The following is a 16,069-nucleotide window of genomic DNA, read 5'->3' as shown; positions in this document are numbered from 1 at the left end:
TTTAATAAAAAAAAAAAAATGACGCACATTCAGTCATACACTCTTTTTATTATAGCTTTTGTTGTAGTAGGAAATCGTTAAACTGACTCTACATAAGGTATTTAAATATCGCTGTGATACGAACCTAAGTTCTTTTCCGACGTGCATACGATTATGTATGTATAGAAGCATGATCGATCCTCGCGAAAAGTACCGCATCATAGGTCGACGACTTCAGGAACTTTTTATCGTTCATCGTGTCTTAAAAACGATAGCTCTACGCATCCCGAGAAAAGATTTCGATAATTTCTCAAAGTTATTCTGTTATCGTGAATTAAAACTATTTTATTAAGTGGACCGTCCTTTACTGGATCATTTATTCTGGAGCATTATCGGTTGATAACGCGATGAGGTATGTGACGATTTATGTATGTTATCTCCGGAAATAATCGCGTTTCTTTGGTTAAATCGCTCGAACCACTGATTTTAGAGCATGATGTTCACTATTGCAGCAAATATATATAGGAATGTATGTTTAAAATGCAAATTTTAGGAGTTATTTCAAAAGTTTAACCCATTAAAATCTAAAACATTATATAGTAAGAACATATTAATCACAAATTAGCAAATTATATTTAAGAAAAATTTTGATTTACTTAATGATGGTAGAAAATAATAATGAAAACCGATCTTTTTCGACGTATGTCATATACGTCGACTTGACATAGGTACGTCGAAAAATTTCTATGTTCCGATGAATAAAAAAAATCGATACCTCGGAAACTATAACAGGTAGAGCTATGCGGTTTTCACTTTTTTTTCTTGTTTTATCGTGTAGAATTCAACACTCCAGCATTTTCGACCAGAACTCGTGATTTTTTTAATGTTTCGTAAAAGTGGATTAATTTTAAAAAATCGATATCTCGGAAACTATAAAGGTGCCTTTTCTTTTATAGTTTTATAGTTTTATAGTTCCTGATTATTTTTTGAAAGAGTTTTGCAATTTTTATAGAGATAAAAAAACATACTTTCAATATCGAAGATATTTTAGAAATATCTTCGATATTGAAGGTACGTTTTTTTATCTAAAAATATTTCCGTTGCACAAAATAATTTTATATTCCTTAGGAAAATTATACGAGAAACGCGTCAATTAACAATTAATTCAGTATCTTGAGAAATAAACGATGATTATAGCGGCGATCAGACGATTTAATTAAATACCTGAATATTAATGCAAAAATGAATTCCGCCTTTCCGCACTGCGAATGATTATGAAATGATAAAATGGTTGAAACTCAACTGACACGGAACACGATCATAAACGCACATAATAAAAGCTCGTATACTGCTTGGATAACAAAGACACGATTATTTTCGATTCGATTTAAAATAAAAGCGATAATTATGGCATTGTATCTCGTCAGTATCCTTTACTAGTCAGTGTGCAGATCATTTTGATTAGCGTTATTAAATAGCTGGCATCCCGATTCGAGATTCATTTAATTTCTACCAAACGGGTAAATATTGTTTTCGGTGTTTTCCGCACTGAGTTTCGAAACATATAAACGGAAGCGGAAATGGAAGTAACGATTCAAATAAAATCCAATTAGATGGATCGGACGAAAATTCATTTACTAGGTCGTAATTACAATCGATGCAACGTGAAACATAGTATCGCGAATATCTCTCCAAGTATTTATGTGAAATAAAGCTCTAAATTCATTAACCTCGTTAAGTTCTTAGTATAAATCGTATTAAAGACGCTCATCCCGTGAATTCCATTTAAAACGCTGTTATCCTCGAGTCAGATTTTCAACCAGAAATGTCCAATAACTATCCGACTGTTAATGAACGTTGTCTTTAATGAACGAGATTTCTTTCTATGAGATATATATACGAATGGAATGATCGATAGGAAATATCGCGAATACGAGATATTATCGATTATCAAGAGATTTATATGTATAAGTTTTTTTCATCTTCCTAATCCGATGTTCACGCTTTCCGTGAACTATAAAAAAAATCCTATATGTATATTAGAATCTCTCATATTGTTGTTCACTTACTATCTCGAAATATTGATTTACAATAATTTCTATTCTATAAAACAGTTTATAATTTTAAATTAATCGCAATATTATACCTACTTTTCTTTCGTTGTGTGGCGTGCAAAGAAATTTTTGTTACAAACGAAACTTTTGAATGAAATGCCGTTTTATTGAAAATACGCGTGTATGTATGCTCGAAAGCCTTGAATCATGAAACTACAACAAAAGCTGCATCTCCTATTATTTCCTGTTTTGTAAAAGCGTGTTGTACCGGTTGTTCGGACTCTTTCTATTCTCGTAACTTTCAATGTTCTGCGACATGATGCGGCCTTGATATGAACAACGTTTATTGTTCGCTAACTTTTGAATTCATCCACTATTTGATAAACTTAAATTTAAACGAAACGTCGTATGCAATAAGTGCATTCCATTTGAATAAATTTATACGATTTTAATAATAATTATTAAGTGAGTAATAGTATTAAATGAAAGAATAAAAGGAAAGCTATAATAGCCATAAAGAAAGAAGAAGCATACATATAATATAAAAACAAATTTTTAAAAAAATTGAATAATGTGATCGTATAAGCGACTATTATTTTTCGTTCGTGTTCTGACAGTAATTTTTATAATAGGATAAAAAAAAGAAATAATACGATTTTATTTCAACTCATATCTATAAATTTTAATATAGTATTAAATAAAATTTCTCAATCTAATAAATACAAATTCGCTTCCTATATTTTTATACAATGCTTTAAAATCAACATTTCATCGATATTTACCGATATTTCCGATTTGCACGATTTCAGCAAGATATTCCCATTTTCCTATTAATTGAAAAAAACAAATTTGCGTTACACTCTGTAATACTTTCTATTTTAACAATGAGAAATATGCATCAAGAGTGCATATTCCCGTACGAGTTAGGAAAGTACACTTCCGTTTTCATATACGTAGCTGTTAGTTTTCATTTCAATCGCTGTTAATTTCATTTACTCTTAAACAAAGAATGAATCTTGATAAAGTTGATGCGATAAAACATATGTTTTATACACGCGTTATTCGCAATATATAATATTAAACTCACTTTTATGCCTGTTATATATTCGCAACACACATTCTCATTATATCTTCTCTCATTGTGAGCGCAAATTTAGTTATGGTGCTGCAAACAAATTTTGAGAGCTGGTCGAATTTGATTATTATACGAACAATACATGCATAAACTCGCTATTCTTTGATAAAATCGCGTAAAAATATTAATCGTCAGTCTGTAGATCGCGCTAACATTTCGTGTATGATTTGTCGAGGTGAAAGTGACGAATATAAAACTATCGGATGACAGATCGTTTATTTTAACGCCGATACTTCCGCGATCGTGAACTCGACAGAAACAGAGGACAAATCATCTTTTACTTAATCGTGACACCGCATGTCACCGTTTTCTTCCCCTTATCATAAGCAGCCATCCTGTCACGATCAGCGCTGATTTGAATAGCAATTGATGCTAGCAAAACCGCGCTGACGTATTGCCATAATGCGGCACCGGCGATAAAGTGTGTGCACACACGTTGCGCCGTGATAAAGTACCGGCTGATCGATGACGACGAGGAAGGGGTGGCGGCGCATGAAAAGATGCTGTGGGGATGGGTCGCATATAGGATAAGAGGAAGATGAGAAAAAAAGGGGAGGAGGCGAGCAAAATGATGGTGTCACCGGGGAGAGGCACAAAGTGTGTGCGCCAAACATACGCGAAAAGGGGAAAGAAAATCTCCAAGGAGAGCGAGGATATTACGAGAGGGGAGGTCTATCGCGATCTCTGGAGAGGTATCGATAGGTTCGGAATACCGAAAGACGTTGGACGACTATCGAGGCGTTACGACGATCGCGATAAGTATTCGCTTAAGGCACTGACGCAAAAGAAGAGTGACGATACATTATCGATACAAATCGCCGTGCTCCGTGATATAAGATGAAGCAGATATTGGCTGATGCTCGCGAAATATGGAGTATCTCCCCACACAATTTCTATGGACCCATTCACGAATTATAGAGCAAATAAAAATACTGCTTAATTCGATATTTCAGCATAACGATTCAATTCCAAGAAGATAGCCGTCTTTAATGATCCCGATTACTGTCCAGTCAAAGGTTTCGCGATATCAAAGAACTCGAGGCGCAGCATCAAAGGACGGTCGATAAAAAAAATATCCAAAGAGCAGAGGGAAGCGAGAAGATTCGTCCACTTACGAGAAAAGTACCTCGACCGGAACGAGTTTAATGATGTAAGAGCGAAGGTTTGCGCTTTATACTACCTCATCTCTCTCCGTCTATCGCGATAACATAGACGTTACAAGATCATGGTTAAGGATTATAGACCGACGTTGCGGATACAAAAAAAGGAGACAAAATTGGATTGAATTGCGTTTATATTTTGCGATCATTTGTTGCGCACGATACGTTTTAATAAAAAATTACGTTTACCGATATACCGGTTTCGATCACACGTAGCCGAAACGCCGGGTATCGCCATTATCTCAGCGCGCGTACCGATAATCAAACGCTTTAGTCAGCTGTAATTAGGCATGTCCGGTCCGGCTACGCACTCGCCGTTAATGATGCAGGTAACGCGCCGAGCAAGTCGCGATTGCAGGCGGACCCGCCGTCGATTTTACGTCTCTCGACTCTGCGGCGGCTCTCTCTCTCTGTCCCGTCATTTTAATTGCACGTTAACAGCTGTCGAGCCGCTCGCTATCGGAGACTCGTTAACATGACTGCCACACATTCACCACTTACCGCCACTTTGGCCCGGTGTCATTAACGGCGCGCAACGAGTGCCATGTATGTACATGTATATATGTACACATACACACATCTACCTGCGACTATATGTAGAGATACGTACGTATAGGCACGTAGGCGGAGAGCGATCGATTTTCGCGGATCCTAAATTATAAAACTTGAATGTCTTTGAATGAAACAGATGCCCGGACTTCGGGGGCGGTTCGCTGTAACGGAACACTCTGGCATTAGAAATTAATCGTGTAATTCTGCCATGCGTGAGAGATCAATGGAATTTAGCCAAGCATAACGGGTATTTACGACCTGTGCATGTTAATCATGACATAAACGGCGCCAATTACGTAACATCGGATCGAGGAAGGTATGCGTCGTGCGCGCAAATACAGAATCGGAAGGGATAAGGGGATGATCTTATAATCCGAGATAAAAGGTTATCTATCTGAAAGCTCTCTATATAAAATAACATTTTGTTCAATTATTACGTACAATAAATAGTAACATTATGACAGTCAATAATATACAATTATAAATATTTAAAAAATGTGCTGCATAATGAACAAATAAATCTTACGTCCGATACATATAAATATTTTAACCAAACTTTAATATAAACTTCATTTAAAGTTTGATTACATCAGATCAATTTTAGATGATGTCAAGTACAAGTAATGGTACATGAATGTCAAGTACAAGTAATGGCAATCAAATAAAATTCTAATTTAACTAAAGTAAATCTAAATTTATTTAAAAGAATATATGTATATATATTTAAACTTGGATTTATTTTTAATTAAATTATAATTTTATTTGATTATCATTATTTTTGACATGCGTCTAAAATCGAACTAACTCAATCAAACTTCAAATTTGTGTTAAAGTAAAGTTTAGTTAAAATATATGTATATAGGACACGTAAGATTTACGTGTTCATTATGCAGAGTATTTTTTTTCGAATAGATTGTTATTCGGTCAAAATCAGTAAACTGTCAGATTAGCGGAGCCTATATAAGTCTTGAATGCGTCAGTTTGACGGGTCATATCTCATCGTAGCAGGGTGTAAATTTGGACCTATTATCGGTGGCACGTCGATATTGTATAACGACAGGGTATTGGCAGTGCCGGTGCGCTAGGCGTCAAGTTTAATCCGATCGCCGGGTGAAGTTACAGTATACGCCATGAATCAACCTTCCACGGTTGTCTGACTTACGTCGTTGTTACAAAGCCTAGCATTCTTATTTGAGAGCTAAACCTTTCCTCGATACGGAATCCGGAAACTTTTCGAGAGTTAATGGCTACAGTTCGGTAAACATACCGAAAGTTTACAAGCTTAAGATACAAGCTTTATAAAGAAAGATATATAGGTATTTTTTCACTATTAAAACTTTCACTTTAATCTCAAAGTGTAGCAGAATTTATAAGCATAGCTTATTAGCACGAGAAGTAATCGGATGTAATTAAAATAACATTTTTAATATTCTTTTGTCTTAAATAAGATTAATTACAGTTAATTTAAGATTAAATTGAGATTTTTTTAACTTAATAATCTCGCATATAAGAATGCAATTTCTAAAATAGAAATATTTAAATATATGTGTGTTGTGTTGTGTTGTATGAGTGAACATTGACGTATTATTTTGTGAAAATTCAAATAATTACAAGTTCTGACTGTATTTTCAATAGTTATTGATAGTTTAAACAACTAATTATAATCGTTAAATCAAAAAAGATAAACTGAGATGTTAAATTCATACGTCTCACTTAGTTTTGAAAAATTTCATCATTTTTTGTCAGATTTTTAAAAATTTATAATTTTATGTAAATTCTATAAAAAAAAAAAAAAAATCCATTAAAAAAAAGTAAAAGTAAAAAACAATAATTAAAATAGTTACAAGCAAATGTAAATACATATACGAGCATCCAAATAAAATGTTGGTCTGTTTTTGAGAGTTCTATTTATTCTATATAACAGACTTCATAATTCTGAACATATTTATGCATTTTCCAAAGAATTCTCATTTTGTACAAGTTTCTCATATGTACAAGTATATCCTTCTCGGGTAAAATTAATTAATGAAAAAATTATTTAACATCATTAATGAATAGAACTCTTTAGGAAATGGAAGAATACGCTCAATACTATAAGATAAGAGAATTGTTTTAGAATAACCAGAATTAAATAAAACGTTGTGCATGAACTTAACGCCTCAGTTTTTGCCTTGAAGCATTTTTTGGTTTGATGGTCATAATTATTTGTTTAAATTATATCACAAAGTATATAAAACTACTGAAAATAAAGCCAGAATTTTTAATTATACAGTTTTCACGAAATAATACGCCAGCTTCGCTTTAAATGTCTCGCTTGAAAATTGGTCACAGAGCGGTGTAATATTATAATGATCTCAAAGTAACTCGCCGATGTTATAACACTGGCCTCGAAAAGTACGCCACTTTACTTCAAAAGTAAATTTGTTCATGTCATCGTTAGCATGTTTGATATACTGTATCAGGTTAGTGGCGCACAGCGCGCAGATATTGTCGAGGTTAATGGATCAGGCCATTAAGTAAATATTCGATCGCCGGAGCGAATCGCATTTCACATTTTCGTCTCTCGCGTAAGATTATCGCGACGTTCGTTCATGACTTGTACATTCATCCCGAGTATATGAGTACGTTTACACGGCACCCTTAATCGGGTTTAATAACATCCGTAGTTGTAAGACTGGCCAATCACAGCCGTTCCATTCTTCAGGGAAATGGCTGTGATTGGCCAGTTTTACAACTACGGGTGTTATTAAACCTGATTAAGGGTACCGTGTAAACGTACTCTATGTGAGAGAAACGCTTGTCATTTTTTAAGGAAAACGCGCAATGATAACGATAATCCATGGACCCTACAAAGGGAAACGCGATGCAGGCAAAACGTCCGCAACTTTTTGTCTTTTCTCTGTTCACTTCGCAAGAGTTTTCCTTTCGAAAGAATACGGAACAGACGCTCGCTCGCAGAAAAGGAGAACGCTCCTCACGAGACAAAGTTCGTCCTTTTGTGCCACTAAGAGAGAAGCTTATGCTTCTCTGCAAAACAAAGAAATAGTTCTTTTCGTAATTTCAAACGCTATTTGATCCTTCACTAAGTGCTGTTGCTCGCAGCGTGACGAGAAAATTTTATTTCGTAATTTTATATTTCAAAAATAATCTTTTATCGAATAAAAAAGAAATTTTTGCATCTTTTTTTCATTAAAAAACTGCACGTACAAAAATATGATTTGATATTGTACAATAATATGATCTATATATTTCGTACAAGGCCATTTCATTTATATTCGAAGCGATAAATTATGTACGTCTAATGAGATGTAAATAAGATTAGCTAATAAAAAAATCATAGTTTTATGGAGCAATTTTATTACGTTTCCTCTTTCTCTCTGATGGTGTCATAATTCATGCGGTCTAAGATATAGATAAAATACGTAACCGATTACTGACATTCTTTTTTTTTAATTTAACCTATTTTCTAATATACGTACTTAATGAATAAAATCAGTAATTCGCGTCGATGCACGTGATGCGCGATTGAAACTTCCGAAACTACGAGGGGATCCAAGGAATTACCAATTCGTTAAGGAGCGAACCAAGGAGCGAACACGTCAACAAAGGTGTTACCGCCCCGAATTCGACGAGGCATTAGTAGACTTCTGAGGTACAATTGTTCCACCAACTCTGGGAGTTGCAGCATCAAGATCCGCGCCCGTTCGAGTCAAAGACAACTCGAGTCAAAGTTCCGCCGCATTATGAAGCTGACACGGACGACAACGTTTCCAACGGAATCTGTCGCGTATTTGCATTTTGCGTCGCGAAACTATTGTCCGTGAATTCGAAGTGCAACGCGCGCTTCAAAACCCGTACCACTTTAATATGTGTTATATCGACGAAGCCTGTAAAAACAGGCTTCGTCGATATAACACATATTAAAGTGGTACGGGTTTTGAAGCGCGCGTTGCACTTCGAATTCACGGACAATAGTTTCGCGACGCAAAATGCAAATACAGGCTTGCAATATCGGGTATCTCTGACCTATCATATATTTTATATTACGACAGAGAACAACGAAATTATTATACAGTATGATTTAATTATCATCTCTCTCTCTTTCCTTTTTTCCTTCGGAATCCAATAAATTAATTTATTAAATATTACATAATTCTTTTCTTTTCGGTATTAATCACAAAATTTTTTCACAATATATTGTTAACAAGAAAAATAAACGTCATACACATGTATCTCGAGAAATAGAAAACACAATATATTTTTATAAAATATTTTTCTTTAACAGGAAATTTCCAATAATATAAAATGTAATATTATATATAATTAAATGTATTTTTAGGTGTACAATTTATGCACATTTTTTGTTTCTCAAGAAGCTCGAAATACATTATACTATGCTATATAAATGTTTTTTGTTCAAAATTTGTTGCACTAAATTCGGCGCATCACGCCATTGCATCGATTCAAGCAGCAATTTTAATTGTTACACGAAAATCACATCACGGTTCATGAGTAGTACATCATTCGATAATCAACGCATTAATTCATCCCTTTTTGCTATTCAATCCATCACATTTTCATGTGCTATTTTTCTCGATTACTGAAGTAATAATTATCTTTTCAAAAAAGCATAATTGTCCGGCCAGATAATTCTTTCGCTTGCTCACTCACTGATTCATGGCATCGATGATTAATAAATATAAGTAGAGACAAACGCGAAAAATTGCGAATCCGACCGTAAGGATGAGAGAAAAATTATTTTATACATGGTCGATTCACGCGATAATTTGTAGACTATATTATCTCGCGTCGAGGAATGTGATGGCTCTCGGTTTACTTATCTGGTGATTTATATTACGACAGATTATTATGCTTATACTTCATCATTCAAACATTTACATGACCGATATATATATTCGTGTTTACATGTGTGTATATATGTGTGTGTATGCTGTGCCGATGACGCCCGGGCGAAAACTATGTCAAGCGTTACTAGGCTAGATTTACGGCGGCGTCAGGATAACCGGCATGGTCATCTGCCGCGCTTGTCACCGGTAATAAATAAATCCCGTGCTGTTAGGGCAAATTTTTCTGTATCCTCCGCGAGATGTGCGTAGTCAAGCGGTAATGCACAAAAAGCAACGATTTACAACCGTTAATCCGTGAGCGAACGCGCCGCGTTTCCTGGCTTCTATAACGGAAACAACGCCCTTCGTGTCCTTTGACAGTAATTCCTTTGATGATATAATCTACAGAGTTCGTAATACATTGGTACGCATTGACTGCACCAAGTATTTATTATGCGCATATATCACAAAGGATAAGAGCAGAAACAGAATCGGAACTTCTAAAGTGTTACAGATAACAGATCGCTTTTCACAAACTGGGTCGTGTCGTGTAATAAATGATTAACAATAAATAAAAGTGTATCGAGGAAAATATTGGAAAACTCATTTTAAAATCTGGATAATAAAGGATATTTTTCTTTACTTTTATCTTTCTCCCTTTCTCTTTCCCGCAATATGTCATTTATGTATGCAAACCAATTGCCAAAATAATAAACCATTCTATTGAATTAAAAAATAAGAAAAATCTATGTAATATCAATTTCTCTTGTAAAATTTTATAAGAATCATGGCTTAATAATTCTGCATAATTTTGAAAAAAAAAAAAAAAAAAAAAAAAAAAAAAAAAAAACTGCATATCTCTTCCAATCATTGCCGTATCATATCACAGACTTAAAAGAGTTCTTTCAGAAATATTCGATAATACGTAACATCATCGCTTATCGTGGATAGAAGCATAGAGTATCCGCGTCTCCCTATCAATGCTATTATACATAAAAGCCCCTCAAACGAAACACTTTGATGGATGTCCCGCATTACGCGCACATGTTGAGGCGCGAAGCTCTTGAAGCTGCGCAATGCCAGCTGATCAAGAGAGAGAAAGAGAGAGAGAGAGATCGATCATTTATCCTTTCTGCCGTGCGTCGTGACACGCGCTCGTTCGAATGCGTCGAATGCATGGGTACACGCGCGTGGACACCGCACTTTAATGACTGTATTTACAACGTGGCTTGCTTAACCGGTCGACCGGTTGTATATAGGTACGCGCCTGGATAGATCCCTACGGACGTACGGACAGACGGTAATTGGAGCACGGACCGGCTTTCGCGACACTTCCGCGTTGATTGAAGTCAATGGACGAAGCTGTGCGCGTGTGCAACCCGACAACATACGGTAAAATGCACGCGGTAACGCGACACCGTATATCCGCGAACGCTCCGTGATAGAGGATGCGGACTGCATCAGGCATCAGCGACGGAAAAAAAGCGCAGCGACGCTCTTTCAATGGAAACTCTGAACAAAATTTCCGCGCGGCCGCCATGTCGGCGCCAGCTGGTAATTGAAAACGATCAGATTTTGTAAACATTCATCGCGATTTTCGGCCGTCATAGCAACATAGTCCCATGTTCCGTTCTGCGGTGTCCGTTTCGTTGCGGTAAAATGTTTTTTCTATCGGCCGAGAGTAACGTTTCTGTTTTTCGCGGGATCAACTTTTTAAACGTCCATCCATTATTTCGAATCCGATAGTGTATAATAAAATTGTTATCAAATGTATTTATCTGAGAGCGAGGTGTCTCTTATAACATATGAATCGACCGACACATCGTCAATAAAGAATTTTTATCAACCGATGAATGTATTTTAAACCACGATTCATGCGAAAATAACTAAACGGCGCCGCAAAAATAACGTCACGGATATCGGTTTTTAAATATTAGTATAAGCGATACATGTGAGAAAATTTAGGAACGAGAAAACTTTTCGGAGCAATCTCCTCGAAGTGATTACAAAGCGCGCCGATAATAATCATAAATTTAGCGTAATTAAAATATTTTATCCGGTACAATTAAAAATAATACCCCGCCATTCGATTCGAGCAGAGGGCGATCTACCTAGCCGCGAAATCGGATAAGCGAATCCGCCGTTCATTTTACATGTACCATGCGCGATCGTCGAAAAGTTAATAAACCGCATCGAATGCGAGAGCGGTATTTGGGGAAAAGGGCTCGTTGGGTTATTTCAACAAACGTGCAAATTTCCCACGGCCACGTTTAACCGGTAGAGACCGGTAATTGAAACCAATCCGATTTCGGATACATTTGTCCTAATTCCGAGAGCGTTAAAACGTCCGTATAACCGACAATCGAGTTTTCCACCGTAAAAACTAACCGATTATATTGTATTTCTATTTTCAAGAGGGAAAAAAAGAAAAAAATAAATAAAAAAAAGGAAAAACCACCGTTTCAATTGTCAAGAATCTAGTGGTCCATTTTCTTCCTAGCGTGTTACATATACGCGCATATAAACCGAAATACAATTAAGGAGCGATCAAGACGGTCGCGATGCATTTAGCCGGAGAATTTAATCCCCGTTCCAGGCAGAGATAAACCGACGCGATAAACAGCTCGAGCAAAGTAAGTAAGTGAAATAAGATTATTCAGATTAGCGAGTGCTGTTATGGCGCTCGAACTTCCGGGAGGAGTTCGGTCATAAATGTAATTGCTGAATCCTCTAATGGCAATGGTCAAGGATGGTGAATGGACTGGACGCGAGGAGGAACAAGGAAGTTATCCTCGGGGCTACTTCTACGACTTTGTTAAAGTGTTACAAGTATGTCGCGGGTCGACGAGAACGGCCACAAATCCAATCGGCGAACGTCGGACACAACCGAGGTATGTCTTCGCGCGTTTCACCTCGCGTCGAGTACAGATTGTCGCGTTGTTGTTGCAGCTGCGTTTGCCGCGCCCTGACGACGATTCATTCGCAACGATTCTCTGGCAGTTTCGTCCAGCAATAGACTGCTGAACATCCCCCTCGTCCCTCCCTTCCCCATCGTCGATTCGTTCCTTCTCCCAACACAGAAACAAAAGAGACGGAGAAAAAGAGCCTGAATTGCACTGTTACATCATTGATTACTTAATCGCGTGGATGGCCGATGGAACGGTTAGGATAACCGTTGTCGGCCTCGTGATATACTTTTAAATAGAGAATCAAGAACGACTACGAGACGAGCAACTCCTTCTTTCCCTTCCTCCCGTTTTTTAAGAGCACTTGATAAAGCATCTGAAGTAGGATGCGTTTCTTTTTGTATTCTGAACGAGTTATGTATCTTTTTGTATCCTACCCAATTTCTTTCCATAAATAAATTTATAATTAATATGCAAAAAATATATTAATTAAAATAAATCGCGATTATGGCATCGAATATTTAATTTTCACAGATCAGTCAGAGATTAATTAGCGAATTTCTCCTCACAAAGGAATATTACGATTGTCAGGTTTCAATATCGGTTCGGCTTTTCATCTATGACTCCTCTCTCTCTAAGCAGCTTTCCTGACAATGACAGTGTACAAAATGCATACATCGTTTACATATGCTATCTATTTCAGTCGTGAAATGACTGACCGAGGCTTCGCTCGAGCGAGCTAACGCAGATTGCGGAGATTACTCAACCGCGTTCGCTAAATTCGGCCCGCGATCGCGAACGATCCTTCCTCGTAAACGGTCCTTCCGTTGCACGCGGACGCTTTATAGCCATCGCACGAACGAGATTCACGTCGATCGTGAATGGACGATCGAAAACGAGTTATCGGAGGAAATGAGTCGATATTTTACTCCGACAAGCGCAGATATCAAATTTCGCGGTGTATTTATCGCGGCCGCTCGTTGATCGCGAGCTCTTTGTCATTTCTCTTCCTTTCCCGATTTGTCCGCGTACGCGGCTTGCGATAATTCGAGCTTACCCTTCCCTCCCCCACATATTTCTGGTCAGCGGTTTACCTCTTGGAATTTCGCTCAGTGCGCACTAACTAAGCTTGTCAATGCCCTCGGATAGAATTTTCTCGCTCACAGAGCTATGATCGATCTCGATGTAGTCTTCTCTCTTCTCTCTCTTTCTCGTAGCCGAGTCGCGGTATATCCAAGTTTGAACAACGTGTATAATACATCGAGCTAGATTGCTGTTCCGCGAGCGTCATATTGCCAACAATAGACGCCTCCGATACGTATCGTACGAGTAATTTTCGGCCGGGCAGCTGATTCGCTCATAAACCAAAACCAAAACATGGATATATCTCGTCTTTCTCTAGCCTCCGTATATTCGTCCACCCGCATCGTCGACTGTCGTTCTACTAATGACAATTTCGTATCTCGTAGTATGGGTACTTCGGGTACTACGGCAGGATACGTCCGTGGTCAGATCGTACACGTAGCAGTCAGGTCAGGTCAATCCCCAAGTATCATCACGTCGTCGCACCGGTCGCCACAACGCGCACGTCGCCCGAACCGCGAATATTGTGCAACCAAGCGAGGATTGATCAACAAGCGGGTAAACGTTAGAAATGTTTCCGCATGCTGGATGCATAAAGGTTTATTGGCGCATTACGGCGGGCTGAATGCCCTCTCGTCAGAAACGCGCTGCAAAATGCGTTATATAGACACGCTGCATTGTGATGCAAGCTATTGCTTTATTTCTCTATTTCCAACGACCGGAATTAATATATTTATACGCAGAATTTTTACCTTTCTATTTACTTATAAATATAAAATTTTTTTTCTTTTTTTTTGTATTTGATATTTTTATCTTCATACTTGATTTTGTTAAATGAGAAATGTATTCCGTTCTTAGTCGCGAAACTAAAACATGCGATGACTTCGCGATATCATTTAATTTAGAAACTTTATTCGCTATTGTCTATAGCATGAGAGCCAATCGGAAAATCAAAGTTAAGGCGATTACATCGTCTGCCTATTATGAACGCTCGATTGGTCCAGCTGATTCGCGCAAGGTAGAGGTAATTTGATAGATTTAGGTGCTCTTCAATAGATCCATTGATTGCGGAGTTTGATAATTGAGAAAAGCTCCGTGCTTTTTATTCGTATTCAATTTAATAAGTTTTATAGATTAGCAATAAATATTTTCTATTAATGTCGCAAATATCTATTTTTCTTATTGCGCAAAAAAATAAAGCGTAATCATTAATTATCATGTCATCATTAATTGTATCTAGATTAATTTTTAACAATGCACTTTAATTGACGTTTAGCAACAACACCACTGTCACCTTGTACATTTGAAGCATTTTGCATTAATGGACATATTAACATGAACTTTATCAAACATAGTAATATAGTTGACAAACTGGCATTATACCTTACGCGCAGACCGCAACAGGCGATTAGGTTTGCAAATTACACTCGGCCGAGCGCAATCGATTGCAGCTGCCGATTACCGAAAACGTAATTAAATTACACAATGGCTATGATTTACAGCCCAGACGACCACCCTTCCTGCAATTCAATCGGTCGGTTCATCCTTCGGTTACGTATGCAATTCTATTATGCGTAGCGCAGCTGGGTAATGAGCAATGCAAATAATACGCGCGTTATTTATTACGCGAAAGAGTATTAAATATTTCCGTTTGAAAACTGACAAAGGATTTGTATTCCCCCCATTTGCAGATCTATATGTATCTCGTTAACGATAAAATCGATTTTCTCTTGTCTCTAATGTTTCTCGTAATTATATAGTGACACGATCATTTCAATATTCTGTATATTAAATGTAAAAACAATATACAATATGTAACCGTATCCCTTTGGCTTTCATCATTTAAACTAATGATACGAAAGCGAAAATATACTGGTGGTATTTCAAAGTCTCGCGGATGAACGTTGCATTCCAAATTTAAACAGTAGCTACATTACTTTGGTCGTCAGACCTTCGTAAGGTCGACAACCTCTGAGATCCCCTGCGCGGGATAAAGAATACGGGCTCATTCGTTAATTCGGGTATTACAAACGTAATTCTCAATTAAAAATGTACGATAAGAAAAAATATTTCTTCAGAGTTTATCTCGGTAATATTCATTCGACTTACTAATTGAGATCAATTTCATCGATATTGAATTGAAATAAAATTCTGCGACGAATTAATATATAAACAACGTATTAACAAATTAATGCATGTATGAAGGAAAAAACGTCAGAGTTATTCGACACGTTATAGTTAATTCAAGAATGTCATCTGACCGCCGAGTGAAATATTCACTACAAGCTTCTAAAAATAACATAAACCGGCCTTACCAGTACGTTTCCATAACTGCCACTTTTCGACCTACGGA

The 16,069-nt window shown here is 36.9% G+C and overlaps 2 protein-coding genes across 3 annotated transcripts in view; one reads left to right on the top strand and one right to left on the bottom strand.

Annotated features, from left to right (window-relative positions):
- Nucleotides 1-16,069, bottom strand: part of Sfl (N-deacetylase and N-sulfotransferase sfl) — a 193,688-nt gene that overhangs the window by 81,233 nt on the left and 96,386 nt on the right. The gene's annotated exons all lie outside the window — the stretch shown is intronic.
- LOC145941500 (uncharacterized) overlaps nucleotides 12,467-16,069 on the top strand; it is a 138,536-nt gene continuing 134,933 nt past the window's right edge. Inside the window, exons 1-2 of the mRNA XM_083047610.1 lie at nucleotides 12,467-12,556; nucleotides 14,103-14,274. Coding sequence (XP_082903736.1) covers nucleotides 12,467-12,556; nucleotides 14,103-14,274 — 262 coding nt within the window. The remainder of the gene's footprint in view (nucleotides 12,557-14,102; nucleotides 14,275-16,069) is intronic.

Source organism: Prenolepis imparis, unplaced genomic scaffold, assembly GCF_030444845.1.
Source record: "Prenolepis imparis isolate NDT839.2.m4 unplaced genomic scaffold, iyPreImpa1.0 SCAF_10, whole genome shotgun sequence".
Classification (NCBI taxonomy): Eukaryota; Metazoa; Arthropoda; class Insecta; order Hymenoptera; family Formicidae; genus Prenolepis; species Prenolepis imparis.
This window is presented reverse-complemented; position numbering and strand designations above follow the sequence as displayed.